General features: G+C 47.8%; 1 protein-coding gene across 1 annotated transcript; it reads right to left on the reverse strand.

Moving 5' to 3' along the window:
• Positions 1-6,504: 6,504 nt before the first annotated feature.
• Positions 6,505-22,667, reverse strand: HTATIP2 (HIV-1 Tat interactive protein 2). Its single transcript, XM_060271084.2, has 6 exons — positions 22,520-22,667; positions 19,844-20,092; positions 18,590-18,697; positions 16,473-16,610; positions 14,016-14,077; positions 6,505-7,831 (listed from the first exon to the last, which is right to left on the reverse strand). The coding sequence occupies exons 2-6, from the start codon at positions 20,036-20,038 to the stop codon at positions 7,615-7,617; spliced, it is 720 nt and encodes a 239-aa protein (XP_060127067.1). The 5' UTR covers positions 20,039-20,092; positions 22,520-22,667; the 3' UTR covers positions 6,505-7,614.
• Positions 22,668-23,774: the final 1,107 nt, after the last annotated feature.

A 23,774-nucleotide genomic window follows, 5' to 3' on the forward strand; every position in this document is an offset into this window, starting at 1 on the left:
TGCTTGGGGAGGCAGCCTCCGAGGGCCTCTTGCTTGGGAATGCACTAAAATCTGGAGTCTACCCATTGCTATTGGACACCAATGTTGTTGCATGAACAGGATATTGCCAGGAATACACCCTACAAACTGCAATCATGCCATGGTGGTAACACTGTGTGATGGTGGATGGAATAGTTAGATTAGAGAAGCTCAATCAATCAAGTGTTGACTAGGGTCAACGAACTATTAAACAGAGTACAAAATGCAAAGTAATTTGGAACCCCATCCTCAGTAGAACTGAATATGAATGATTAAAAGTGGCCTTAGGAACTCACCATCATAGCAAATCTGAGAGATATTGGGAATAATTCAATGTTGTGCAAAGTCGATTGTTCTGTTCGGCACAAGCATTTCAGCATGTCAGACAGAATGATCTGCCCTCTGCTCCCCCTGCAAGCTGTCTGGGGGTTCTCCCCCCCCAGCCAATTTTGGGTGCAGAGGACACTTTGGGGAGGAGGGGGATAAAAAGTCCTTGCAAAAGGACTCCACTGATGAATCCCACCCATTACAGCATGCAGATATATTGACAGCTGGTTGGTAATCAATTTAGAAGACACCTCAAGGAAGATACTTAAAATGTTAATAATAATAATAATAATAATAATAATAATAATAATAATAATAATAATAATTTATTTATATCCTGCCCATCTGGCCGGGTTCCCCCAGCCACTCTGGGTGGCTTCCAACAAAATATTAAAATACAGAAATCCATCAAACATTAAAAGCTTCCCTAAACAGGGCTGCCTTGAGATGCCTTCTAAAGGTCTGGTAATTGTTGTTCTCTTTGACCTCTGGTGGGAGGGCATTCCACAGGGCGGGCGCCACCACCGAGAAGGCCCTCTGCCTGGTTCCCTGTAACTTGGCTTCTCGTAGCGAGGGAACCGCCAGAAGGCCCTCGGTGCTGAACCTCAGTGTCCGGGCAGAGCGAAGGGAGTGGAGACGCTCCTTCAGGTATACTGGACCAAGGCCGTTTACGGCTTTAAAGGTCAGCACCAACACTTTGAACTGTGCTCGGAAACGTACTGGGAGCCAGTGTAGATCTCTCAGGACAGGTGTTATGTGGTCTCGGCGGCCGCTCCCAGTCACCAGTCTAGCTGCCGCATTCTGGATTAGTTGTAGTTTCCGGGTCACCTTCAAAGGTAGCCCCACATAGAGCACATTGCAGTGAGAGATAACTAGAGCATGCACCACTCTGGAGAGACAGTCTGCAGGCAGGTAGGATCTCAGCCTGCGTACCAGATGGAGCTGATAGACAGCTGCCCTGGACACAGAATTGACCTGCGCCAAAATGACTCCCAGGCTGTGCACCTGGTCCTTCAGGGGCACAGTTACCCCATTCAGGACCAGGGAGTCCCCCACACCTGCCCGCCTCCTGTCCCCCACAAACAGTACTTCTGTCTTGTCAGGATTCAACCTCAATCCGTTAGCCGCCATCCATCCTCCAACCGCCTCCAGACACTCACAGAGGACCCTCACTGCCTTCACTGGTTCTGATTTGAAAGAGAGGTAGAGCTGGGTATCGTCCGCATACTGATTAACACCCAGCCCAAACCCCCTGATGATCTCTGGGAATATGCAGGTAACCTTGGAAGGGACAGCACATGGAAGAATCCCGACCAAGCCTATGAAGAGGCGTGTAGTGGTGATAGGGGATTCCCTACTGAGGGGTACAGAAGCAGTGATCTGTGGGCCCGACAAGATGTCTCAAGAGGTGTGCTGTCTACCCAGGGCCAAGATCAAAGATGTAACAGAACGGCTGCGAGGAATCATAAAACCTACTGACAAATACCCTCTTCCCCTCTGAAGGGAGGTGGGACCGATTCAGATGGCCCACCCTTGCCACTTTTGTTTAGTCGTTTAGTCGTGTCCGACTCTTCGTGACCCCATGGACCATAGCACGCCAGGCACTCCTGTCTTCCACTGCCTCCTGCAGTTTGGTCAAACTCATGTTCGTAGCTTCGAGAACACTGTCCAACCATCTCGTCCTCTGTCGTCCCCTTCTCCTAGTGCCCTCAATCTTTCCCAACATCAGGGTCTTGCCACTTAATGGATACAAATGGTTTCCAGAGAGTCGTAGGTGATGTTTTATCCCATGTTGATGGCCTTTCAGCTGATTCCATGGTGGCCCACTGGAATGCAGGGTTAACCAGGGCTATCGACTGTCTGGCTCCGAAGCGCCCTCTCTGATTGATGGCCCCGTGGTTTTCCCCAGAGCTGAGGGCAATGAAAGAATTGCTGAGACTGCTAGAACACCAGTGGCAGAAAATGCATTCTGAATTGGACCGGACACAGGTTAGAGCTCAACATCGAGCCTACCAAGTGGCGATAGTGATGGCAAAGAGGACCTTCTTCACTGCCTCTATTGCATCGGCAGAAAACAGCAGCAGGAGACTCTTTCAGGTGGTTCGCAAGCCAACGGAACCACCTTTGCCATAGGGGCCTGGTAAGGACCCCAAGAACTCCTGCAGTGATTTTGCTAGGTTTTTTGCAGATCACGTCGCTCAGACCCACTGAAAGAGACCGTTATTAAACCACTTCTTTTAAAAAAAACATATTTAGAACCAGCCAATATGGCCAACTATCGCCCAGGCTGAAATCTTCCATTCTTGGGCAAAGTGATTGAGCGGGTGGTTGCTGAACAACTCCAGGCATGCCTGGAAGAAGCGGACCATTTGGATCCCTTCCAGTTCAGGCCTCATCATGGGACTGAAACTGCCTTGGCTGCGCTGGTTGATGATCTCCGGCGGGCTAGGGACAAAGGTGAAAGCTGTTTCCTAGTTCTGCTGGCTCTCTCAGCGGCCTTTGATACCATCTACTATAATATCCTTCTGGACCGTCTAGAGGGGCTGGGAGCTGGGGGCACTGTCATACAGTAGTTCCGCTCCTTCCTCCTGGGCCGTGTCCAGAAAGTAGTGTTGAGGCAATGAGTGTTCAGACCCCTGGGCTCTCACTTGTGGGGGTCCTCTCCCCCATGCTTTTTAACATCTATTTGAAGCCGCTGGGAGAAATCATCAGGGGGTTTGGGCTGGGTATTCATCAGTATGCGGATGATACATCTCTTTTAAATCAGAACCAGTGAAGACTTCCTGGTCCTGAATGGGGTACCTGTGCCCCTGAAGGACCAGGTGCGCAGCCTGGGAGTCATTTTGGACTCGCAGCTGTCCATGGAGGCGCAGGTCAATTCTGTGTCCAGGGCAGCTGTCTATCAGCTCCATCTGGTACGCAGGATGAGACCCTACCTGCCCGCGGACTGTCTCGCCAGAGTGGTGCATGATCTAGTTATCTCTCGCTTGGACTACTGTAATGCGCTCTACATGGGGCTACCTTTGATGGTGACCGGGAAACTACAATTAATCCAGAATGCGGCAGCTAGACTGGTGGCTGGGAGTAGCTGCGCTGAGACCACATAACACCAGTCCTGAAAGACCTACATTGGCTCCCAGTATGTTTCCAAGCACAATGCAAAGTGTTGGTGCTGACCTTTAAAGCCTTAAATGGCCTCAGCCCAGGAAACCTGAAGAAGCATCTCCACCCCCATTGTTCTGCCCGGACACTGAGGTCCAGCGCCGAGGGCCTTCTGGCGGTTCCCTCACTGCAAGAAGTGAGGTTACGGGGAACCAGGCAGAGGGCCTTCTTGGTGGTGGCGCCTGCCCTGTGGAACGCCCTCCCATTAGATGTCAAGGAAATAAGCAACCATCCTACTTTTAAAAGACATCTGAAGGCAGCCCTGTTTAGGGAAGTTTTTCGTGTTTGATGTTTTATCATGTTTTTAATATTCTGTTGGGAGCTGCCCAGAGTGGCTGCGGAAACACAGCCAGATGGGCAGGGTATAAATAAATAATTAAATAAATAAATAAAAAAATTGAAATACTGAAGTGTAAACTGTGATGTATGATTGAAGGAGGTGCACTGCCTTGCCTTGCACATTGCAGGCTGTGCTGACGTCCCAAGACATAAATCCGCCACTGCAGAACTGCATAGATGGTACCCCTGGATTTAAGAAAAGCCACCATTTATTAAAGCCAGCCTGCCTGCCTTTCGAAAACAGAATAGAGAGAGCCTCGAAAACCAAAGGCCTTTTTTCAGCTGCACTGACTAAAATACGACTTCAATTAAAGCTTTAGTCAATCTACTGATTAATATTAGCAGCCCTAATTTCGTGTGTTTGAATTTTGATGCGGCATTTAAGTGCTGGCTCCTAAGTTTTTTAAAAAATAATTTATATTTTGAGCTGGCTGGGACACAATGAGGAGGAAAAATGGAAACAAAATCTAAAGAACACACATTATTTTGGAGTGATATTTCAAGCTATAACTACGGTAACATTTTAACATGTAATCAATACACTACAAAACTTTAAAACATTTTAAAGAATTTTAATGAATATATAAATAAGAATTAAACACATTTACAGCTTTAGAAATATCACCAACATCATAATTGTTTCAGAAAAAATAGCATACGTTTTTGATTTATGAATCAAATAAAATGCAATTGGAAGTCAAGTCTGCAGGTTTTCCCAAGCTATAACTTTGTTTGCTGAATGCTGTTTTGACATTTCTTTGCCAGCTCACTTTGCTTCACAACATTTGCATTATCCACTGAAATACCTATTTTTGCATGAGATCTACCCAGTCACAGGGTAGTTATGAAGATGAGCTTGAAAGAAAAGTGCTGGATCAGAATATCGGACTGTATGTTCATGTTATCTGCATGGGATCTACCAGTCAGATCCAATGCAGATAACTTGAACATACAGTCTAATATTCAGCACTTTTCTTTCAAGCTCATCTTCATAACTGTCTTGCGACTGGGTAGATCTCATGCAGAAAAAAATTGTGCTAACACAATACGACTTGTTGCTCCCTAGATCTGCTCTGGAGGGTTCAGGAACCCTCAGAATATATGGTAGCATTGTCTAGCCCACATTTTACCAGCTTCTTTCTTGTAAAGAAGCTGGTAAAATGCGGGCTACACAATGCTACCATTCAGTGGATTTGTAACTGGCTGGCTGACCGAACCCAAAGGGTGCTCATCAATGGCTCCTCCTCATCCTGGAGAGTAGTGACTAGTGGGGTGCCACAGGGTCTTGGGCCCAGTGTTATTCAACATCTTTATCAATGACTTGGATGATGGGCTTGAGGACATCCTGAGCAAGTTTGCAGACGACACCAAATTGGGAGGGGTGGCTAATACCCCAGAGGACAGGATCAGACTTCAAAATGACCTTAACAGATTAGACAACTGGGCCAAAGCAAACAAGATGAATTTTAACAAGGAGAAATGTAAGGTACTACACTTGGGGGGGGGGAATGAAAGGCACAAATACAGGATGGGTGACACCTGGCTTGAGAGCAGTACATGTGAAAAGGATCTAGGAGTCTTGGTAGACTACAAACTTGACATGAGTCAGCAGTGTGATGCAGCAGCTAAAAAAGCCAATGCAATTCTGGGCTGCATCAATAGGAGTATAGCATCTAGATCAAGGGAAGTAATAGTACCACTGTATTCTGCTCTGGTCAGACCTCACCTGGAGTACTGTGTCCAGTTCTGGGCACCACAGTTCAAGAAGGATATTGACAAGCTGGAACGTGTCCAGAGGAGGGCAACCAAAATGGTCAAAGGCCTGGAAATGATGCCTTATGAGGAACGGCTTGGGGAGCTGGGTATGTTTAGCCTGGAGAAGAGAAGGTTAAGGGGCGATATGATATATAAAAGGATGTCATATAGAGGAGGGAGAAAGGTTGTTTTCTGCTGCTCCAGAGAAGTGGACACGGAGCAATGGATTCAAGCTACAAGAAAGAAGATTCCACCTAAACATTAGGAAGAACTCCCTGACAGTAAGAGCTGTTCGGCAGTGGAATTTGCTACCAAGGAGTGTGGTGGAGTCTCCTTCTTTGGAGGTCTTTAAGCAGAGGCTTGACAGGCATATGCCAAGAATGCTTTGATGGTGTTTCCTGCTTGGCAGGGGGTTGGACTGGATGGCCCTTGTGGTCTCTTCCAACTCTAGGATTCTATGATTTAGGGATGCATGGGGGGAGGTGAAGACTGGTGAAGTCTTACTGCTGGCAGAATGTCCTCCTTAGTCCAATGTTGAATGCAAACCAGAGATTTGCAAACTGCATTGCAAAACAAATAAACCCACAAAAATATCAGAAAGCTTCACTTACTAGCATTCAAGCCAAGTGAGTTAAGCAGCACCCTATTCTCTGTTAGCCAGTTCTCTTTGAGTCCCTTGCACTTTAAGTTGAAGCACCAGAGCTCAGCTATGGCTAATATACCAGGCAGATTCCTGTACAGGCCCCTTCTCCACAATCTGTAGGCCACGTCACACAAGGCTTTCTCTAAACATTTCCAAAACCTGGCCAACATTTCCAAACCTGGTCGCCTCCAGGTGTCTTGGGAGCTTGTGTGTCAATGACCGTCACCCGCCTGGAGTAAATAAGACACAAGGACACATGATTTTAGGTTAATGGGTAAAATAAGGCCACAGCTTTATTGGTTATAGCATGTGAGTGGCATTGGCTTAGGCACTGGACAGGAACACAACACGTGACTCCACCCGTCCGGTGTGGAGACACTTAAAGGTACCCCTGAGAACTCGCCACACTGCCCGGGGCTGATGGGGACTGTAGTCCAAAACATGCACAGGAGACACAAGTTTGGTGAAGGCTGGTGCACCTCATGTGAATGGAGATCATGTGAACATGTCTTGTGCCCTCTTGGGAACTTGTAGGGACTGCTGTAACGCAGGTTTGGAGCAAAGCAGAAAATCCCGGGGTGGTGGATAATATTTGAATCCTGTTCATTATTACATTCCTCTTTTCAGCCTGTGTAGAAAAAGCGTCCCTTATTCATTTTCACCCCTGAGAGTCGAATAACATTCCATTTTTCCCTTGAGCCATAACAGAAGTTCAGCATAAAAAGGAATCACAGCCTTCTTTGGTATAGGAACAGGAAGAGATTGCCAGGTTCCCAGCGCCAGCTCAGATTCTGACATGTCTGAAAGCTTGGCAGCTCAGTCTTGCCAGGGTTGCAAATATGTCCCGTGTCACAGAAACGCCTAGAAGGGCATCATCTTTGGTCCAAATGGTGACGGACCCACTGTTTTCAGACATGGGTACCCCAATCTCACACTTTATAGACACTGACAGGAGCAGAGCAGTTATTGAAGGCTTGTGCCATTTCAGCCCCATTCCTGAAGAGGCAGCAAGCCCAGGAGGTATCGGATCAGTCCCTTCAAGCAGTAAGGAAACAAGCACTTGAGGGGATCTTAATTTACTGCACGACAGGAAAAGAAGACTTGTACCAAGAACAGATCGCCCATAGATCAAGGCACAGAGGAGACTGACCCATAACAGCGCCCTCCCTCCACAGATGTGCTTTACAATCTTTCGTGAGCATTGCACAGCAGTGAAAATCAAACATTTGTCCTTCTGGCAACCAGCAGTGCTACTCGAAACGGCTGCCTTGGGAGGTGTTGCCGTTTGTCCCATTACCCTGGAGACACAGAGGAATGGTCTCAAGTTAAGAGGCAGGCCCTACTGCTTGAGGAAACAATCCCCTCGCCCCTTATTTCGCCTGCCCAAGGGCATGTATAGCTGCATTTTCCAGCACATCCACCTTCTGGCCCTCCTTTCCTGGCATCACCACGTGATTCAGCATCGCCTGCGCCACAGTCACGGTAGGGACAGAAAGGGCCGTGGGGAAGACAAGGGCTACCACTCCGAGGCATTTCTGGGCCATCCACTCGGCCGGCCGAGACTCCTGGCGATCACACAGCAGCACTCTGCAGGAGACAGAAGGAGAAAACCATTTCCTTTCGGTTGTCTGATGTCACCAGGTATCACCGTTGCTCAGAATGGTGACTTCTGGAAGGCAACAGATAGCACATTGGAGCATAGCTGCCAAGTACCCCGTTTCTCCGGGAAACCCCCGATTTTACTTACCTTTTCTCGGTGGTCCCCCGTATCACTTCGTCTCCCATTTTTCTCCGTTATTTTCTCCTGCCGGCGGCCTTTTTGTCTTCTTTCCGATTTGCCCTTCTATGGGCACAAAAATGGCCGCCGCCGGCTTCAAAAGTCGCATCTACACATGTCCGGAAGTGCATAGATGCAACTTCCGGTGTCGGCCATTTTTGGTGCCCATAGATGGGCGGAGCGATACCGGAAGTTGCGTCGACGCACTTCCTGACATGCGTACAAGCGGCTTTCGAAGCCGCCGGCCGCCATTTTTGGTGCCCATAGAAGGGCAAAGCGACACCGGAAGTTACGTCGACGCAACTTCCGGTGTCACACGGCTGCCGATCCCGGATTCTGCAGTCCGGGACTTGGAAGGTAAGCATTGGAGATCTTTTAGAGTTATGAGCAAGCAGGGAGGGAGAGGCTGCGTCTAGCACGGCCATTTCTGAAGACAGCAAGACCAGTGAATCATATATAAGACCAAGTGTATTGGATTCATGACAGTGAAGGCAGTAATTTTTCAGACAGGACATATTAAGTATCTGCCTCAGGCCCCAGCACGGAAGGTATAAAGTGGTTCCAGCGTAGGGGCCCCTGCACTCCTGCTGAAACAGCAACCCAGTTTATACAGAGGTGAGGGCTACTGGTTTGGGAGTTATTATTTACTTATATTTATCTGTCACTTACTACAAAGAAACTGTCTCCAAGTGACTTGCTTTTATTTAAAAAAAGCATTTCAAATATATGAAAGGATGTCATATGGAGGAGGGAGAAAGATTGTTTTCTGCTGCTCCAGAGAAGCGGACACGGAGCAATGGATTCAAACTTCAAGAAAGAAGATTCCACCTCAACATTAGGAAGAACTTCCTGACAGTAAGAGCTGTTCGGCAGTGGAATTTGCTACCAAGGAGTGTGGTGGAGTCTCCTTCTTTGGAGATCTTTAAGCAGAGGCTTGACAGGCATATGTCAAGAATGCTTTGATGGTGTTTCCTGCTTGGCAGGGGGTTGGACTGGATGGCCCTTGTGGTCTCTTCCAACTCTATGATTCTATGATTCATAAAATAAAATTTAAAAAAATCCTTCCAGTAGCACCTTAGAGACCAACTAAGTTTGCCATTGGGATGAGCTTTCGTGTGCATGCACACTTCTTCAGATATCTACTGGAAGGAATTTTTTTATTATAGTTTTTGTTTCGACTACGTCAGACCAACACGGCTACCTACCTGTAACTTTAAAAAAGCATATAAGATTAAAATCCAAATACTTCAGAAGATAAAAACATTATCAACTAAAAGTGCTCATTCTGCGATAACATGAAAAGCCACATCCCACCTAACTGAAGTAATAACTCCCAATTAAGAGAGAAATGCCTGAGTGAATAGGAATGTCTTCACAGTAAAGGCGCTAGCTACATCTTTCTGGGGAGATAATTCTCGAGTCAGGGAGCCACCACTGAGAAGGCCTGGTCTTGTGTTGCCACCCTCCACACCCCAGATAATGAATGCAGGGTCTAGGCAGGTTAATGAAGGGAAAGGGGCAGCCCCCCAGGTAAGGCAATGCACTGGCGTGATCTAACCAGGAGGCAGACAACGGAAGCTAGGCTCTCTTTCTCCAGATGAAGTCACAGCTGGGCCACCAGCTGGAACTCATGGAAGACACTCCATGCCACCAAGGCCTCCAGTGATATGAGTAGATCCAGAAGTAACTCCACATTGTGCATCTGCTTCTATAGAGACCACATAACACCGGTCTTGAAAGACCTGCATTGGCCCCCAGTACGTTTCCGAGCACAATTCAAAGTGTTGGTGTTGACCTTTAAAGCCCTAAATGGCCTCGGTCCGGTATACCCGAAGGAGCATCTCCACCTCCATCGTTCTGCCCAGACACTGAGGTCCAGTGCCGAGGGCCTTCTGGCGGTTCCCTCCCTGCGAGAAATGAGGTTACAGGGAACCAGGCAGAGGGCCTTCTCGGTGGTGGCGCCCGCCCTGTGGAATGCCCTCCCACCGGATGTCAAAGAGAAAAACAACTACCAGACTTTTAGAAGACATCTGAAGGCAGCCCTGCTTAGGGAAGCTTTTAATCTTTAAGAAATTGTTGTTGTTGTTGTTTAGTCGTTTAGTCGTGTCCGACTCTTCGTGACCCCATGGACCATAGCACGCCAGGCACTCCTGTCTTGCACTGCCTCCCGTAGTTTGGTCAAACTCATGTTCGTAGCTTCGAGAACACTGTCCAACCATCTTGTCCTCTGTCGTCCCCTTCTCCTAGTGCCCTCAATCTTTCCCAACATCAGGGTCTTTTCCAAGGATTCTTCTCATCTCATGAGGTGGCCAAAGTATTGGAGCCTCAGCTTCACGATCTGTCCTTCCAGGGAGCACTCAGGGCTGATTTCCTTAAGAATGGATAGGTTTGATCTTCTAGCAGTCCATGGGACTCTCAAGAGTCTCCTCCAGCACCATAATTCAAAAGCATCAATTCTTCGGCGATCAGCCTTCTTTATGGTCCAGCTCTCACTTCCATACATCACTACTGGGAAAACCATAGCTTTAACTATACGGACCTTTGTCGGCAAGGTGATGTCTCTGCTTTTTAAGATGCTGTCTAGGTTTGTCATTGCTTTTCTCCCAAGAAGCAGGCGTCTTTTAATTTCGTGACTGCTGTCACCATCTGCAGTGATCAAGGAGCCCAAGAAAGTAAAATCTCTCACTGCCTCCATTTCTTCCCCTTCTATTTGCCAGGAGGTGATGGGACCAGTGGCCATGATCTTGGTTTTTTTGATGTTGAGCTTCAGACCATATTTTGCGCTCTCCTCTTTCACCCTCATTAAAAGGTTCTTTAATTCCTCCTCACTTTCTGCCATCAAGGTTGTGTCATCTGCATATCTGAGGTTGTTGATATTTCTTCCGGCAATCTTAATTCCGGCTTGGGATTCATCTAGTCCAGCCTTTCGCATGATGAATTCTGCATATAAGTTAAATAAGCAGGGAGACAATATACAACCTTGTCGTACTCCTTTCCCAATTTTGAACCAATCAGTTGTTCCATATCCAGTTCTAACTGTAGCTTCTTGTCCCACATAGAGATTTCTCAGGAGACAGATGAGGTGATCAGGCACTCCCATTTCTTTAAGAACTTGCCATAGTTTGCTGTGGTCGACACAGTCAAAGGCTTTTGCATAGTCAATGAAGCAGAAGTAGACGTTTTTCTGGAACTCTCTAGCTTTCTCCATAATCCAGCGCATGTTTGCTATTTGGTCTCTGGTTCCTCTGCCCTTTCGAAATCCAGCTTGCACTTCTGGGAGTTCTCGGTCCAGAAATTAGTGTATTTTAATATTTCTATTGGAAGCCGCCCAGAGTGGCTGGGGAAACCCAGCCAGATGGGTGGGGTATAAATAATAATTATTATTATTATTATTATTTATTAATATTAATATTATCACCATCATCATCTTTAAGAAATTAGTGTATTTTAATATTTCTGTTGGAAGCCGCCCAAAGTGGCTGGGGAAACCCAGCCAGATGGGCGGGGTATAAATAAATTATTATTATTATTATTATTATTATTTATTAATATTAATATTATCACCATCATCATCTTTAAGAAATTAGTGTATTTTAATATTTCTGTTGGAAGCCGCCCAGAGTGGCTGGGGAAACCCAGCCAGATGGGCGGGGTATAAATAAATTATTATTATTATTATTATTATTATTATTATGGGAGTGCAACCCCATCCATAACAGGTTGAACCCCACCTATTCAGTCCAAGGAACCTCCATTAAAAGTGACTCCATCTTATCTGAATGAAGAATCATAGAATCCTAGAGTTGGAAGAGACCACAAGGGCCATCCAGTCCAACTCCCTGCCAAGCAGGAAACACCATCAAAGCATTCTTGACATATGCCTGTCAAGCCTCTGCTTAAAGATCTCCAAAGAATGAGACTCCACCACACTCCTTGGTAGCAAATTCCACTGCCGAACAGCTCTTACTGTCAGGAAGTTCTTCCTAATGTTTAGGTGGAATCTTTCTTGTAGTTTGAATCCATTGCTCCGTGTCCGCTTCTCTGGAGCAGCAGAAAACAATCTTTCTCCCTCCTCCATATGAAATCCTTTTATATATTTGAACATGGCTATCATATCACCCCTTAACCTTCTCTTCTCCAGGCTAAACACACCTGCAGAAATAGAGTTGCAAATCATCTGCAAATTAATGGCAACACACTCCACATTCCCTTCCAGTGGTTTCATGCAGATTTTAAACAGCATGGAAGATAAAGGAACCCCTGTGGCAGCTCACATCTCCCGAGCACAACCCTCTGGAGACGGCCATACAAACAGGACCAGGACCACTGTCAAGTGCCACTACCTACTGCCAATTCAGCTGCTCCAGAAGACTGCGAGATGAAAGAGAAGCAACAAAGATACTCAAACAGGATGACCAAGGCAGTTTCTGTCTAAACCAGGCCTAAACCCAGGTGGAAATTGGTCTCGTCCAAAAGAGCCTGGATCTGGTTAGGGACAATTCCCTCGAGAAAAGCTGGAACGCCCAACAGGATAGGAATGGCCCCATCTATATCATAATGCGCACTTAGCCACTGTTGGGAGTAAAATGATGCCAGGCGAGCTGTTGCAACAAGAGCCAGGGTTATGTGGGAGGGCTGAACGTGGAACTCGGGCGATCAAGATTCAAATATCTGTTCAGCCACAAAACTCACTGGGGAGGCCTCTGGTAAGTCAGTATCCTGGATTCCAAGTGGCCTCACCGTTTGAGCGGATTGTGTCATAACCTCATACCTGTGACCCTGGGCTTCCTATGATGATGATGATAATAATAATAATAATAATAATAATAATAATAATAATAATAATAATAATAATTTGTTATTTATACCCTGCCCATCTGGCTGAGTTTCCCCAGACACTCTGGGCGGCTTCCAACAGAACACCAAAATGCTATAATCTATTAAACATTAAAAGCCTCCCTAAACAGGGCTGCCTTCAGATGTCTTCTAAAAGTCTGGTAGTTGTTTATTTCCTTGACATCTGGTGGGAGGATGTTCCACAGGGCGGGCGCCACCACCGAGAAGGCCCTCTGCCTGGTTCCCTGTAACTTGGCTTCTCACAGGGAGGGAACCGCCAGAAGGCCCTTGGCACTGGACCTCAGTGTCCAGGCAGAACGATGGGGGTGGAGATGCTCCTTCAGGTATACTGGAGATGGAAAGATGTCTTATCCGCAGGTCACATTGGCTTGGAGCCTCCTCACGTCCACACACTGTGCTTTGGGACCTGCTCCCGAGTAGACATCAAGACAGGAGTTGACTAGTTTGTGCCTGTTGGGAGGAGGAGGTTCAAATACGCAGATCTGCAGGGGTGGGTGGGTCAATGCACAGAAGTGTAACCCGCCCCCAAGCGCTACAGGCTCCTCTGTGATGTGCCCACCAACCCCTCATCATCCCAAAATGGTCAAAGGCCTGGAAACAAACAAAGGGCAACCAAAATGGTCAAAGGCCTGGAAGCAATGCCTTATGAGGAACAGCTTAGGGAGCTGGGTATGTTTAGCCTGGAGAAGAGAAGGTTAAGGGGTGATATGATAGATAAATATATGAAAGGATGTCACATGGAGGAGGGAGAAAGGTTGTTTTCTGCTGCTCCAGAGAAGCGGACACGGAGCAATGGATTCAAGCTACAAGAAAGAAGATTCCACCTAAACATTAGGAAGAACTTCCTGACAGTAAGGGCTGTTCAGCAGTGGAATTTGCTGCCAAGAAGTGTGGTGGAGTCTCCTTCTTTGGAGGTCTTTAAGCAGAGGCTTGACAGGCATATGTCAAGAATGCTTTGATGGTGTTTCCTGCTCGGCAGGGGGTTGGACTGGATGGCCCTTGTGGTCTCTTCCAACTCTAGGATTCTATGATTCTATGATCCCCACAACAGCCGTCAATAGTTGAGTGCTTTTCCTTCTATCCCATCCACACATCCCCAATCTATATACAAACAAACAAACACTTTGTAGTACTTACGCTGGTCTAAAAATGGAGCAACGGTCAAAGCCAACTGCTTGGACCCTGTCCTCTGCTTCACCCTGTATGGGAAGAGGAAATGAAAGATGAAAGTTTTACCCTGCACTTTTAACAGAGATTCATTTTTCTAGGGTGGTTAACAAAGTACCGTAGTGAGAAACAAGAGGTAACATTCAAAATATTACTGTTATTATTGATAATACAATGAAACTAAGACGGCAAATTAAAAACAATCTGAAACATCAACAGCCAATTTAAAGAGTGTAAAATCAAGTTGCTCCAAGTTTGATAATATTTCACTTTTTAAGAGACTGGGAAAACAACTTGTTTGGATTTTTATCTGGGACCTAAAATGTATTAGAATGTAGGGATTAAAACCAGTATTTTGAATTGAACCTGAAAACTCACTGGGAGCCAGTAGAGTTGTTTCTATGCAGGCAAGATATGATCGTTTTGCCTGATTCCTGTTCGCAACCTAGCAGTATTCAGGACTGTCTTCCATACTGTCTTCAAAGGCAGCCCTATGAAAAGCACACTGCAGGAATCCAGCTTCAAAATTACCAGGGCAGGGGCAGCTGATGAAGCAAAACTAGAATCATAGAATCGTAGAGTTGGAAGAGACCACAAGGGCCATCCAGTCCAACCCCCTGCCAAGCAGGAAACACCATCAAAGCATTCCTGACAGATGGCTGTCAAGCCTCTGTTTAAGATCTCCAAAGAATGAGACTCCACCACACTCCTTGGTAGCAAATTCCACTGCCGAACAGCTCTTACTGTCAGAAAGTTCTTCCTAATGTTTAGGTGGAATCTTCTTTCTTGAAATTTGAATCCATTGCTCCGTGTCCGCTTCTCTGGAGCAGCAGAAAACAATCTTTCGCCCCCCTCCATATGACATCCTTTCATATATTTCAACATGGCTATCATATCACCCCTTAACCTTCTCTTCTCCAGGCTAAACATACCCAGCTCCCTAAGCCGTTCCTCATAAGGCATTGTTTCCAGGCCTTTGACCATTTTGGTTGCCCTCCTCTGGACACGTTCCAGCTTGTCAGTATCCTTCTTGAACTGTGGTGCCCAGAACTGGACACAGTACTCCAGGTGAGGTCTGACCAGAGCAGAATACAGTGGTACTATTACTTCCCTTGATCTAGATGCTATACTCCTCTTGATGCAGCCCAGAATTGCATTGGCTTTTTGAGCTGCTGCATCACACTGCTGACTCATGTCAAGTTTGTGGTCTACCAAGACTCCTAGATCCTTTTCACATGTACTGCTCTCAAGCCAGGTGTCACCCATCCTGTATTTGTGCCTTTCATTATTATTATTTTTGCCCAAGTGTAGTACCTTACATTTCTCCTTGTTAAAATTCATCTTGTTTGCTTTGGGCCAGTTGTCTAATCTGTTGAGGTCATTTTGAAGTGTGATCCTGTCCTCTGGGGTATTAGCCACCCCTCCCAATTTGGTGTCATCTGCAAACTTGCTCAGGATGCCCTCAAGCCCATCATCCAAGTCATTGATAAAGATGTTGAATAAGACTGGGCCCCTATACACAAGAAGCAAATCACCGTAAAGTACACCAGGTCCAAACTCTGTTCAGGAGTGCAGCTGCTCCTGGCGGAGCTGGCCTAAGCCTAGCAGAGGGGAAACGAGCCTTTAAAACGGGGTTTGAGTAACACTTCCCTTTTCATCAGAGTAACTTAGACTAGGTTGCCAGGTCATGAGACTGAGCTGCATGGGCTGAGGAGCCCTCCCTCCCCCTCTTGCCCCACCACATCCCTTCATTAGGGCTTACATTGCCTTCGGATCTACAGCACACCATATTATGGCCAGGATACTGACCTTGACCTCTTCATTTTGAACCACAAACACTGTGTTGCTTCTGGGTTGTGTGTGTGTGTGTGCCCGTGCGTGTAGCGCTGAGAGTGTCAGGCCAGGACTGGGGAGACCCAGGTTCAAATTCTCCCTCAGCCATGAAAACTACGTGATGATCATGGACCAGTTACTAATCTCTCTCGGCTAACATACCCCAGAGGGCTTTTGTGAAAGTTAAATGCTCTGGGGGAGGGAGCTAAAACCCTGTAAACCACCATGAACCACCTTGGAGGAAAGGTAATAAATAATAATCATAATAATCATAATCATAATAATAGCTTCTGCTAATATCCAGAATATCAGTAGAATGAAGAGCAGAGCCTAGAGTCACAGCCATCTGAACATAAAATTAAAACCTAGAACTTGGCGTTTAAGGACAGAATTCAGAACTGTTCAGAAAACTGGCGTCTCCTCCCATACATTGATTACTTCATTTTGAAAGACAAGTCAAGAGCTGAAGAACCTGTGGCTCACCCAATGTTGCTGGACTGCAACTCAGGGCTGATAAGCGCTGGAGTCTGGCAACATCTGGAGGGCCAGAGGGTCCCCCCCCCCCAGGACTAGGCTCTCTCCAACAAGACACACCTTAACCCGGAGGTAGAGGAGGCGGCTGGAGCTATTGGCCCCCTTGCTCGACTGCAGGACAAAGTGGTGACAGCCGCCAGCTTTGGCGAGTTTTGCCGAGTGCTCAACGTAGTCGCGGTCGACCCGCACAAATCCATCCTGCAGGCCAGAGAAAGTAACATTTATTGATTTGGAAAGCCTCTCTATTCCAAAGGGTAAGGGTGACTCAAGCCATATTTAAATACCAATAATTTTCACTCAGTGGGTTGAACTAGCAGGCGACAGCTAGTGCAGGGCAAAACTTGGACTGGAAAGACCTGTCAAAAAAATAAAAATAAAAATAAAATTCCTTCCAGTAGCACCTTAGAGACCAACTAAGTTTGTCATAGGTATGAGCTTTCGTGTGCATGCGAAGTGTGCATGCATACGAAAGCTCATACCTATGACAAATTTAGTTGGTCTCTAAGGTGCTACTGGAAGGAATTATTATTTTTTGACTATGTCAGACCAACACGGCTGCCTACCTGTAACTGGAAAGACCTGTGTTCAAGTTGGGCAAGCTAGTCTTTCTCTCAGTGCAGTGTACCTCGCAGGGTTGTTGTGAACAAAGAATAAGATAACCTCATGCAACTTGGAAGAAATGTTGTGCACATATGTAATGAATGAACAACTCCTATTGCATCCTCAACAAGGTTACCCTATTCTGCCAAGGTCCCAAACACTCCCATTTCACCCTCACAGCTCTCAGACACAAAGGAGAAGAAAACAAGCATTAGGCCACACCAAAGTGCTTGGCTGGCTGCTTCACGCAGCTCCCATTTCCCTTTACTCCGGAGACAGGAGGCCACTTTTCCTTTTGAGCAGGGGTAGGCAACCTAAGGCCCGGGGGCCGGATGCGGCCCAATCACCTTCTCAATCCGGCCCACGGACGGTCCAGGAATCAGCGTGTTTTTACATGAGTAGAATGTGTCCTTTTATTTAAAATGCATCTCTGGGTTATCTGTGGGGCATAGGAATTCGTTCATTCCCCCCCCCCCCCACGGCTGAAAAAGGTTGCTGACCCCTGCTTTTGAGAAAGCTTCTAGGGATCACATGCCAGTGGCAGAAATGTGCGGAACAAGAGATGTGAATTTTACGTTTGCCTACTAGGCTAGTTTCTTCGCAGGCCACTCTCCATCCTCCATGCAGGCAAGCAAGAAGCACCACCAGGAGATGGGGCTTGGGGGCGGGGGCTGTGGAGGGTGTGTGGCCTGGGGAGATGATCACGGGACCAATACAGGTGCTTGAATGGCTCTATTTGAATCATAGAATCATAGAGTTGGAAGAGACCACGAGGGCCATTCAGTCCAACCCCCTGCCAAGCAGGAAACACCATCAAAGCATTCCTGACAGATGGCTGTCAAGCCTCTGCTTAAAGACCTCCAAAGAAGGAGACTCCACCACACTCCTTGGCAGCAAATTCCACTGCCGAACAGCTCTTACTGTCAGGAAGTTCTTCCTAAGGTTTAGGTGGAATCTTCTTTCTTGAAGTTCGAATCCATTGCTCCGTGTCCGCTTCTCTGGAGCAGCAGAAAACAATCTTTCTCCCTCCTCCATATGACATCCTTTCATATATTTGAACATGGCTATCATATCACCCCTTAACCTTCTCTTCTCCAGGCTAAACATACCCAGCTCCCTAAGCCGTTCCTCATAAGGCATCGTTTCCAGGCCTTTGACCATTTTGGTTGCCCTCCTCTGGACACGTTCCAGTTTGTCAGTCTCCTTCTTGAACTGTGGCGCCCAGAACTGGACGCAGTACTCCAGGTGAGGTCTGACCAGAGCAGAATACAGTGGTACTATTACTTCCCTTGATCTAGATGCTATACTCCTATTGATGCAGCCCAGAATTGCATTGGCTTTTTGAGCTGCTGCATCACACTGCTGACTCATGTCAAGTTTGTGGTCTACCAAGACTCCTTGATCCTTTTCACATGTACTGCTCTCAAGCCAGGTGTCTCCCATCCTGTATTTGTGCCTTTCATTTTTTTTTGCCCAAGTGTAGTACCTTACATTTGGCTCCTGACCTGAGGCTCCCCATGGCTGTGTGGGCCTTGCCACCTTCCTCAGTTCCTGCCACCCACAAAATTGTTGCTCACCACTCCGGCTTTGGCCTTTGTTGTCCCCAGGCAGCAAAACCCAACATCATGGCCTTGGAAGGCAGCCGCCGATTCATCCAGTTTCTCAAAGTCAACAACTTCTTGCGACTGGGATGCAGAGCACGAGAGGAGACAAAAGAAGGGGGGAAACAAGATGCAAATCTTCAAATAATAAAATGACCCAGGTGCAGAAATGGAGCTTCAAACACATAAGTAAACTCACTTCTATCTCCTGGTATAGCTAAATTTAGATTTGGATTAAGATAAATTACAGGTGGAACATAGTTGATGCATTGAAGAATAGAAATAGTTGTGAGATACCGGTAATGAAAAAATGTATTAGAATGATTTAGGATAATAAATGAAAATTGCTTAATTTGGAGTTAAAAATGGACCCAGTGTGAGGGGAATTGAGGAAGTCTACAATGTTAATGTAATTAAAATGTTAGATTTGATATGTTTTTCTTTTTTATGTTTTTATTCCTGGTTTTTTTAATGTTTTTTTTCTTTTTGTTTTTGTGAATTTTTGTAATTTGGAATGTTAGAAAATCAATAAATATTATTTGGGGGGGGGGGAAACAGAAAAACAAAACAAAAGTGGGACAATGAACCAACAAACCCCAAACATTTGTGCTATGAAAAAGCATGGGATTTCAGTAGGAAATACAGTACAGGGTATGCACTAACTAGAAATGAAGCAGCACGATTGCCCCCAAACACCTGCAGGGGCAAAAAGTACGGAAAGGAGGATGGCGCATGACTAGCCCAAGAGCATCATGAGCACAAATGCAACATGAATGAGCCCTGAAAAGGATACCTGGAGGAGCCCTGGTGTGGTCTAGTGGTGGAAAAGTCAGGCAAGACTTGGAGGAGACCCAGGTTTGAATCCCCAGGAAGCTCAGGGGCTGACCTTAGTTGGAAGAGACCACAAGGGCCATCCAGTCCAACCCCCTGCCAAGCAGGAAACACCATCAAAGCATTCTTGACATATGCCTCTCAAGCCTCTGCTTAAAGACCTCCAAAGAAGGAGACTCCACCACGCTCCTTGGCAGCAAAGTCCACTGCCAAACAGCTCTTACTGTCAGGAGCTGTTCGTCGCCTTTGAATGGACAACCGCCCAGGGGTCCTTTACCTTTACCTTAGCTTAGTCTACCTCACAGGGTTGGTGGGAGGACAAAACAGGGGCGAGGGAAAGAGAATCAGGATCTAGGTTTAAAAAACAACCATGACTTAAGGAACATTTGCTTTCGTTACCACATTGCTGTAAAGCGATCCTTCCATCTTCCGGCGGCCGATAAGGGTAATCTTGGAGAAAAGCTGTTGCCTCAAGAGCTCGGCTAGGAGTTCCTTCCCGGTTTCCCCAGAAGCACCCAAGATGAAACAGGTTTGGTTCTTCTCCCGGAAACTCTTCCGGAAGCTCTTCATTTCTTCTGTGCTGGGGGCAGCCATGCTGTTGGCAGGTCAACGGAGGGGACCACAATCCTATGTAAACGACACACTTACCTGGGGATAAGTCATAAGAGAGTCAGTGGGGTATAGTGGTTAGAGGGTTGAGCTCAGACCTGAGAGGCCCAGGGTTCAAGTCCCTGTTCAGTCATGAAACTCACGGGCTGATCTTGGGCAACTCACAGTCTCTTACAGGGTTGTTGTGAGGATTAAATATGAACATACTTCTAGGGAAGTCATAAGGTAAAGGTAAAGAGACCCCTGACTATTCGGTCCAGTCGTGACCGACTCTGGGGTTGCGCGCTCATCTCGCATTATTGGCCGAGGGAGCCGGCGTACAGCTTCCAGGTCATGTGGCCAGCATGACAAAGCCACTTCTGGCAAACCAGAGCAGCACATGGAAACGCCGTTTACCTTCCCGCTGTAGCAGTTCCTATTTATCTACTTGCATTTTGACGTGCTTTCGAACTGCTAGGTTGGCAGGAGCTGGGACCAAGCAACGGGAGCTCACCCCGTCACAGGGATTCGAACCGCCGACCTTCTGATCAGCAAGCCCTAGGCTCAGTGGTTTAACCCACAGCGCCACCTGGGAAGTCATAGCATTGCTCTATTCTGCCTTGGACACACCAGGAGCCCTGCATACCACAATTTAAGAAGGATATTGACGAGCTGGAAGCTGCTCAGAGGAGGGCAACCAAGATGGTCAAGGGTCTGGAAACCAAGCCTTATGGAGAACGGTTGAAGGAGTTGGTAATGTTTCGCCTGGAAAAGAGGAGGCTGAGAGGAGATAGTGGAGCCCAGGGGCATGCCAGAGGGGCAGTAGACCAGGGCAGGGATTTTTTAGGGTACGTTAATCAGGTGCCCCCCACAGGTGCCCCCTGGTGTAGCGCGGCCCAGTCAGAGGAACCAACGTTTGCGGAGAGGAGCACTTGGCCACATGGGGGCGCCTGTGTGGCAGGTAGGAGGCGCAGCACAACCCTGCTTGGATCTGGGGTGGGGTCACTCTGGCAGGCTTGGCGGCAAGGGCTGGGGTGCCATGGTGGGCTCCTTCACCCTCTACTCCCGCCTTGCCCACATCCCTCCAGCTCACATGTGCCTCCCCAGGCGCCATGAGCTCCTGCAGCGCCACGGCGATAGCCATCTTCAAATATCTAAAGAGCTGTCACAAGGAAGATGGAGCCAGCTTGCTTTCTCCTGGTCTGGAGGGCAGGACTCGAACCAAAGGCTTAAAGTTACAAGAGAGGAGATTCTGACTGAACATCAGGAAGAACTTTCTGACCATAAAAGCTGTGAAGACATAGGAAGGGACTCTCCTTCCTTGGAGGTTTTTGAGCAGCGCTTGGATGGCCATCTGCCAGGGATGCGTTAGTTGAGATTTCTGCAGGAGGGGTTGGACTAGATGACCCTTGGGATCCCTTCTATCTCTACCATTCTAAGAATTTAAGAGCCTCCTGGAGGAGGTGAGAGGCTCATCTAGTCAGGCATCCTGTTCTCAGGTGGCCGTAGGAGGACCTTATTGCAACAGCCTTTATCTCCCCAATTGTCATCTCCAGAAGAGACCCCAAGGGCCATTCAGTCCAACCCCCTGCCAAGCAGGAAACACCATCAAAGCATTCCCGACATATGCCTGTCAAGCCTCTGCTTAAAGACCTCCAAAGAAGGAGACTCCACCACACTCCTTGGTAGCAAATTCCACTGCCGAACAGCTCTTACTGTCAGGAAATTCTGCCTAATGTTTAGGTGGAATCTTCTTTCTTGTAGTTTGACTCCATTGCTTCTCTGGAGCAGCAGAAAACAACCTTTCTCCCTCCTCTATATGGCATCCTTTTATATATTTGAACATGGCTATCATATCACCCCTTAACCTTCTCTTCTCCAGGCTAAACATACCCAGCTCCCTAAGCCGTTCCTCATAAGGCATCGTTTCCAGGCCTTTGACCATTTTGGTTGCCCTCTTCTGGACACGTTACAGCTTGTCAGTATCCTTCTTGAACTGTGGTGCCCAGAACTGGACACAGTACTCCAGGTGAGGTCTGACCAGAGCAGAATACAGTGGGACTACACAAATCCGGAGGGGTGTCCCTCCCTGAGACGGTGCGATGGCGCCTTCCACCCCTCCTGCCAGCAACTCCTGCGGGTGCCAAGCACATGGCTCTGCTTTCCTTGGCACATCAGTTCAGCTGAGAGAGGCTGCTGCTGACACAGCGCTTGGGCTTCACCCTCCGAGGCGCACTCCATTGTCTCTCCGCCCTCCGCCCGCCCCCCGCTGCGTCTCGGCCCCGCCCTCTTCCGTCACCCCAGATCCTCCTCCGCGTCGCCAGGTGCGGCCGCGCCTAGATTGCCCTCGGGGACGAAGGGGGTCGGCCGGGGGGGGCAGCACCGGCTCCTGCCCCCAGATCCCCCCGAGGGGCACCCCCTCCCCCCTGGCTCCTCTCCCGGGGGCAGTTTCGTTGCACAAAGCCCCTCCCCCCCCCCGCCACTCACCGGCCGAGAGCAGAGCGGAGAAGCGGGCGCCGCTCTTCCCTTTCTCCGAGGGGGGGGGAGCGCGCGGGGGACGCATGCGCACGTGGCGGGCCTCGCCCTCTCCGCCTCCTGCGCGGGATTGGAGAGCGGCGAGGCAGCAGCCCGTCACGAGGCGAGGGGCACCCAGAGCCATCTAGTCCACCCCCGCAAAGACAGGGAAATGTTTCAGGATGAGCTGCGCATTTCCCCCCATTTCAACCGCCCCGTCGGTGCTAATCTCGCGGCATCTTTAGGCTGATTCGTCTTCGCTTTTATTTGGGGTTTATTTTCCGTATTCTTTATCGTTTGACTGGTCCCGGAAACGCGTTTGCATCGGAGAATGAAATCTTAACAAAATGATCGCGAGCCTTTGCCTCCACCCAAGGAACTTTTTGGGGGGCAGGGCAAAGGGGGGCAGCGGGGCCGCTCCCCCATCCACAAATATTGCTGAATTTAGTGTTATAGAAAGAGCAGTTTTTTCTTATATTAGGAGCATTATCTGAGGTTCTCTGCCCCCTCCCCAGCACAGGCCTCCCCCACCTCCGCAATATCCTTTATATGGGGTATTTATACCCATGATTTCCCAAGAAAAGCTCAGCAACTTTGATTTCCTAAAAAATACCTACCCCCTAACAAAAATCCTGGCTACGCCCATGGGGTCGGATCATGAAACTGGTTGAACTTAATAATAATAATAATTATCATCATCATCATTTATTATTTTATTTATACCCCGCCCATCTGGCTGCATTTCCCCAGTCACTCTGGGTCGCTTACAGAATATATAAAACATAGTAAAATATCAAACATTAAAAACTTCCCAATACAGGGCTGCCTTCGGATATCTTCTAAAAGTTGTATAATTCTTTATCTCCTTGACATCTGAAGGGAGGGCATTCCACAGGGAGGGCACCACTACCGAGAAGGCTCTCTGCCTGGTTCCCTGTAACTTCAGTGTCCGGGCTGGATGATGGGGGTGGAGATGCTCAGGCCCGGCTCTAGGGGTAGTCTCGGTGGCACGGGGCGTGGGGCGGGCAGGTGGGCGAGTTGGAAGGGACCACAAGGACCATCCAGTCCAACCCCCTGCCAAGCAGGAAACACCATCAAAGCATGTAGGTCTTTCAGGTCTGGTGTTATATGGCCACTCCCAGTCACCAGTCTAGCTGCCACATTCTGGATTAATTGTAGTTTTCAGGTCACCTTCAAATGTAGCCCCACATATAGCGCATTGCAGTAG

Source organism: Zootoca vivipara, chromosome 2 (genome assembly GCF_965207765.1).
Source record: "Zootoca vivipara chromosome 2, rZooViv2.hap1.1, whole genome shotgun sequence".
In the NCBI taxonomy this organism is placed as follows: Eukaryota; Metazoa; Chordata; class Lepidosauria; order Squamata; family Lacertidae; genus Zootoca; species Zootoca vivipara.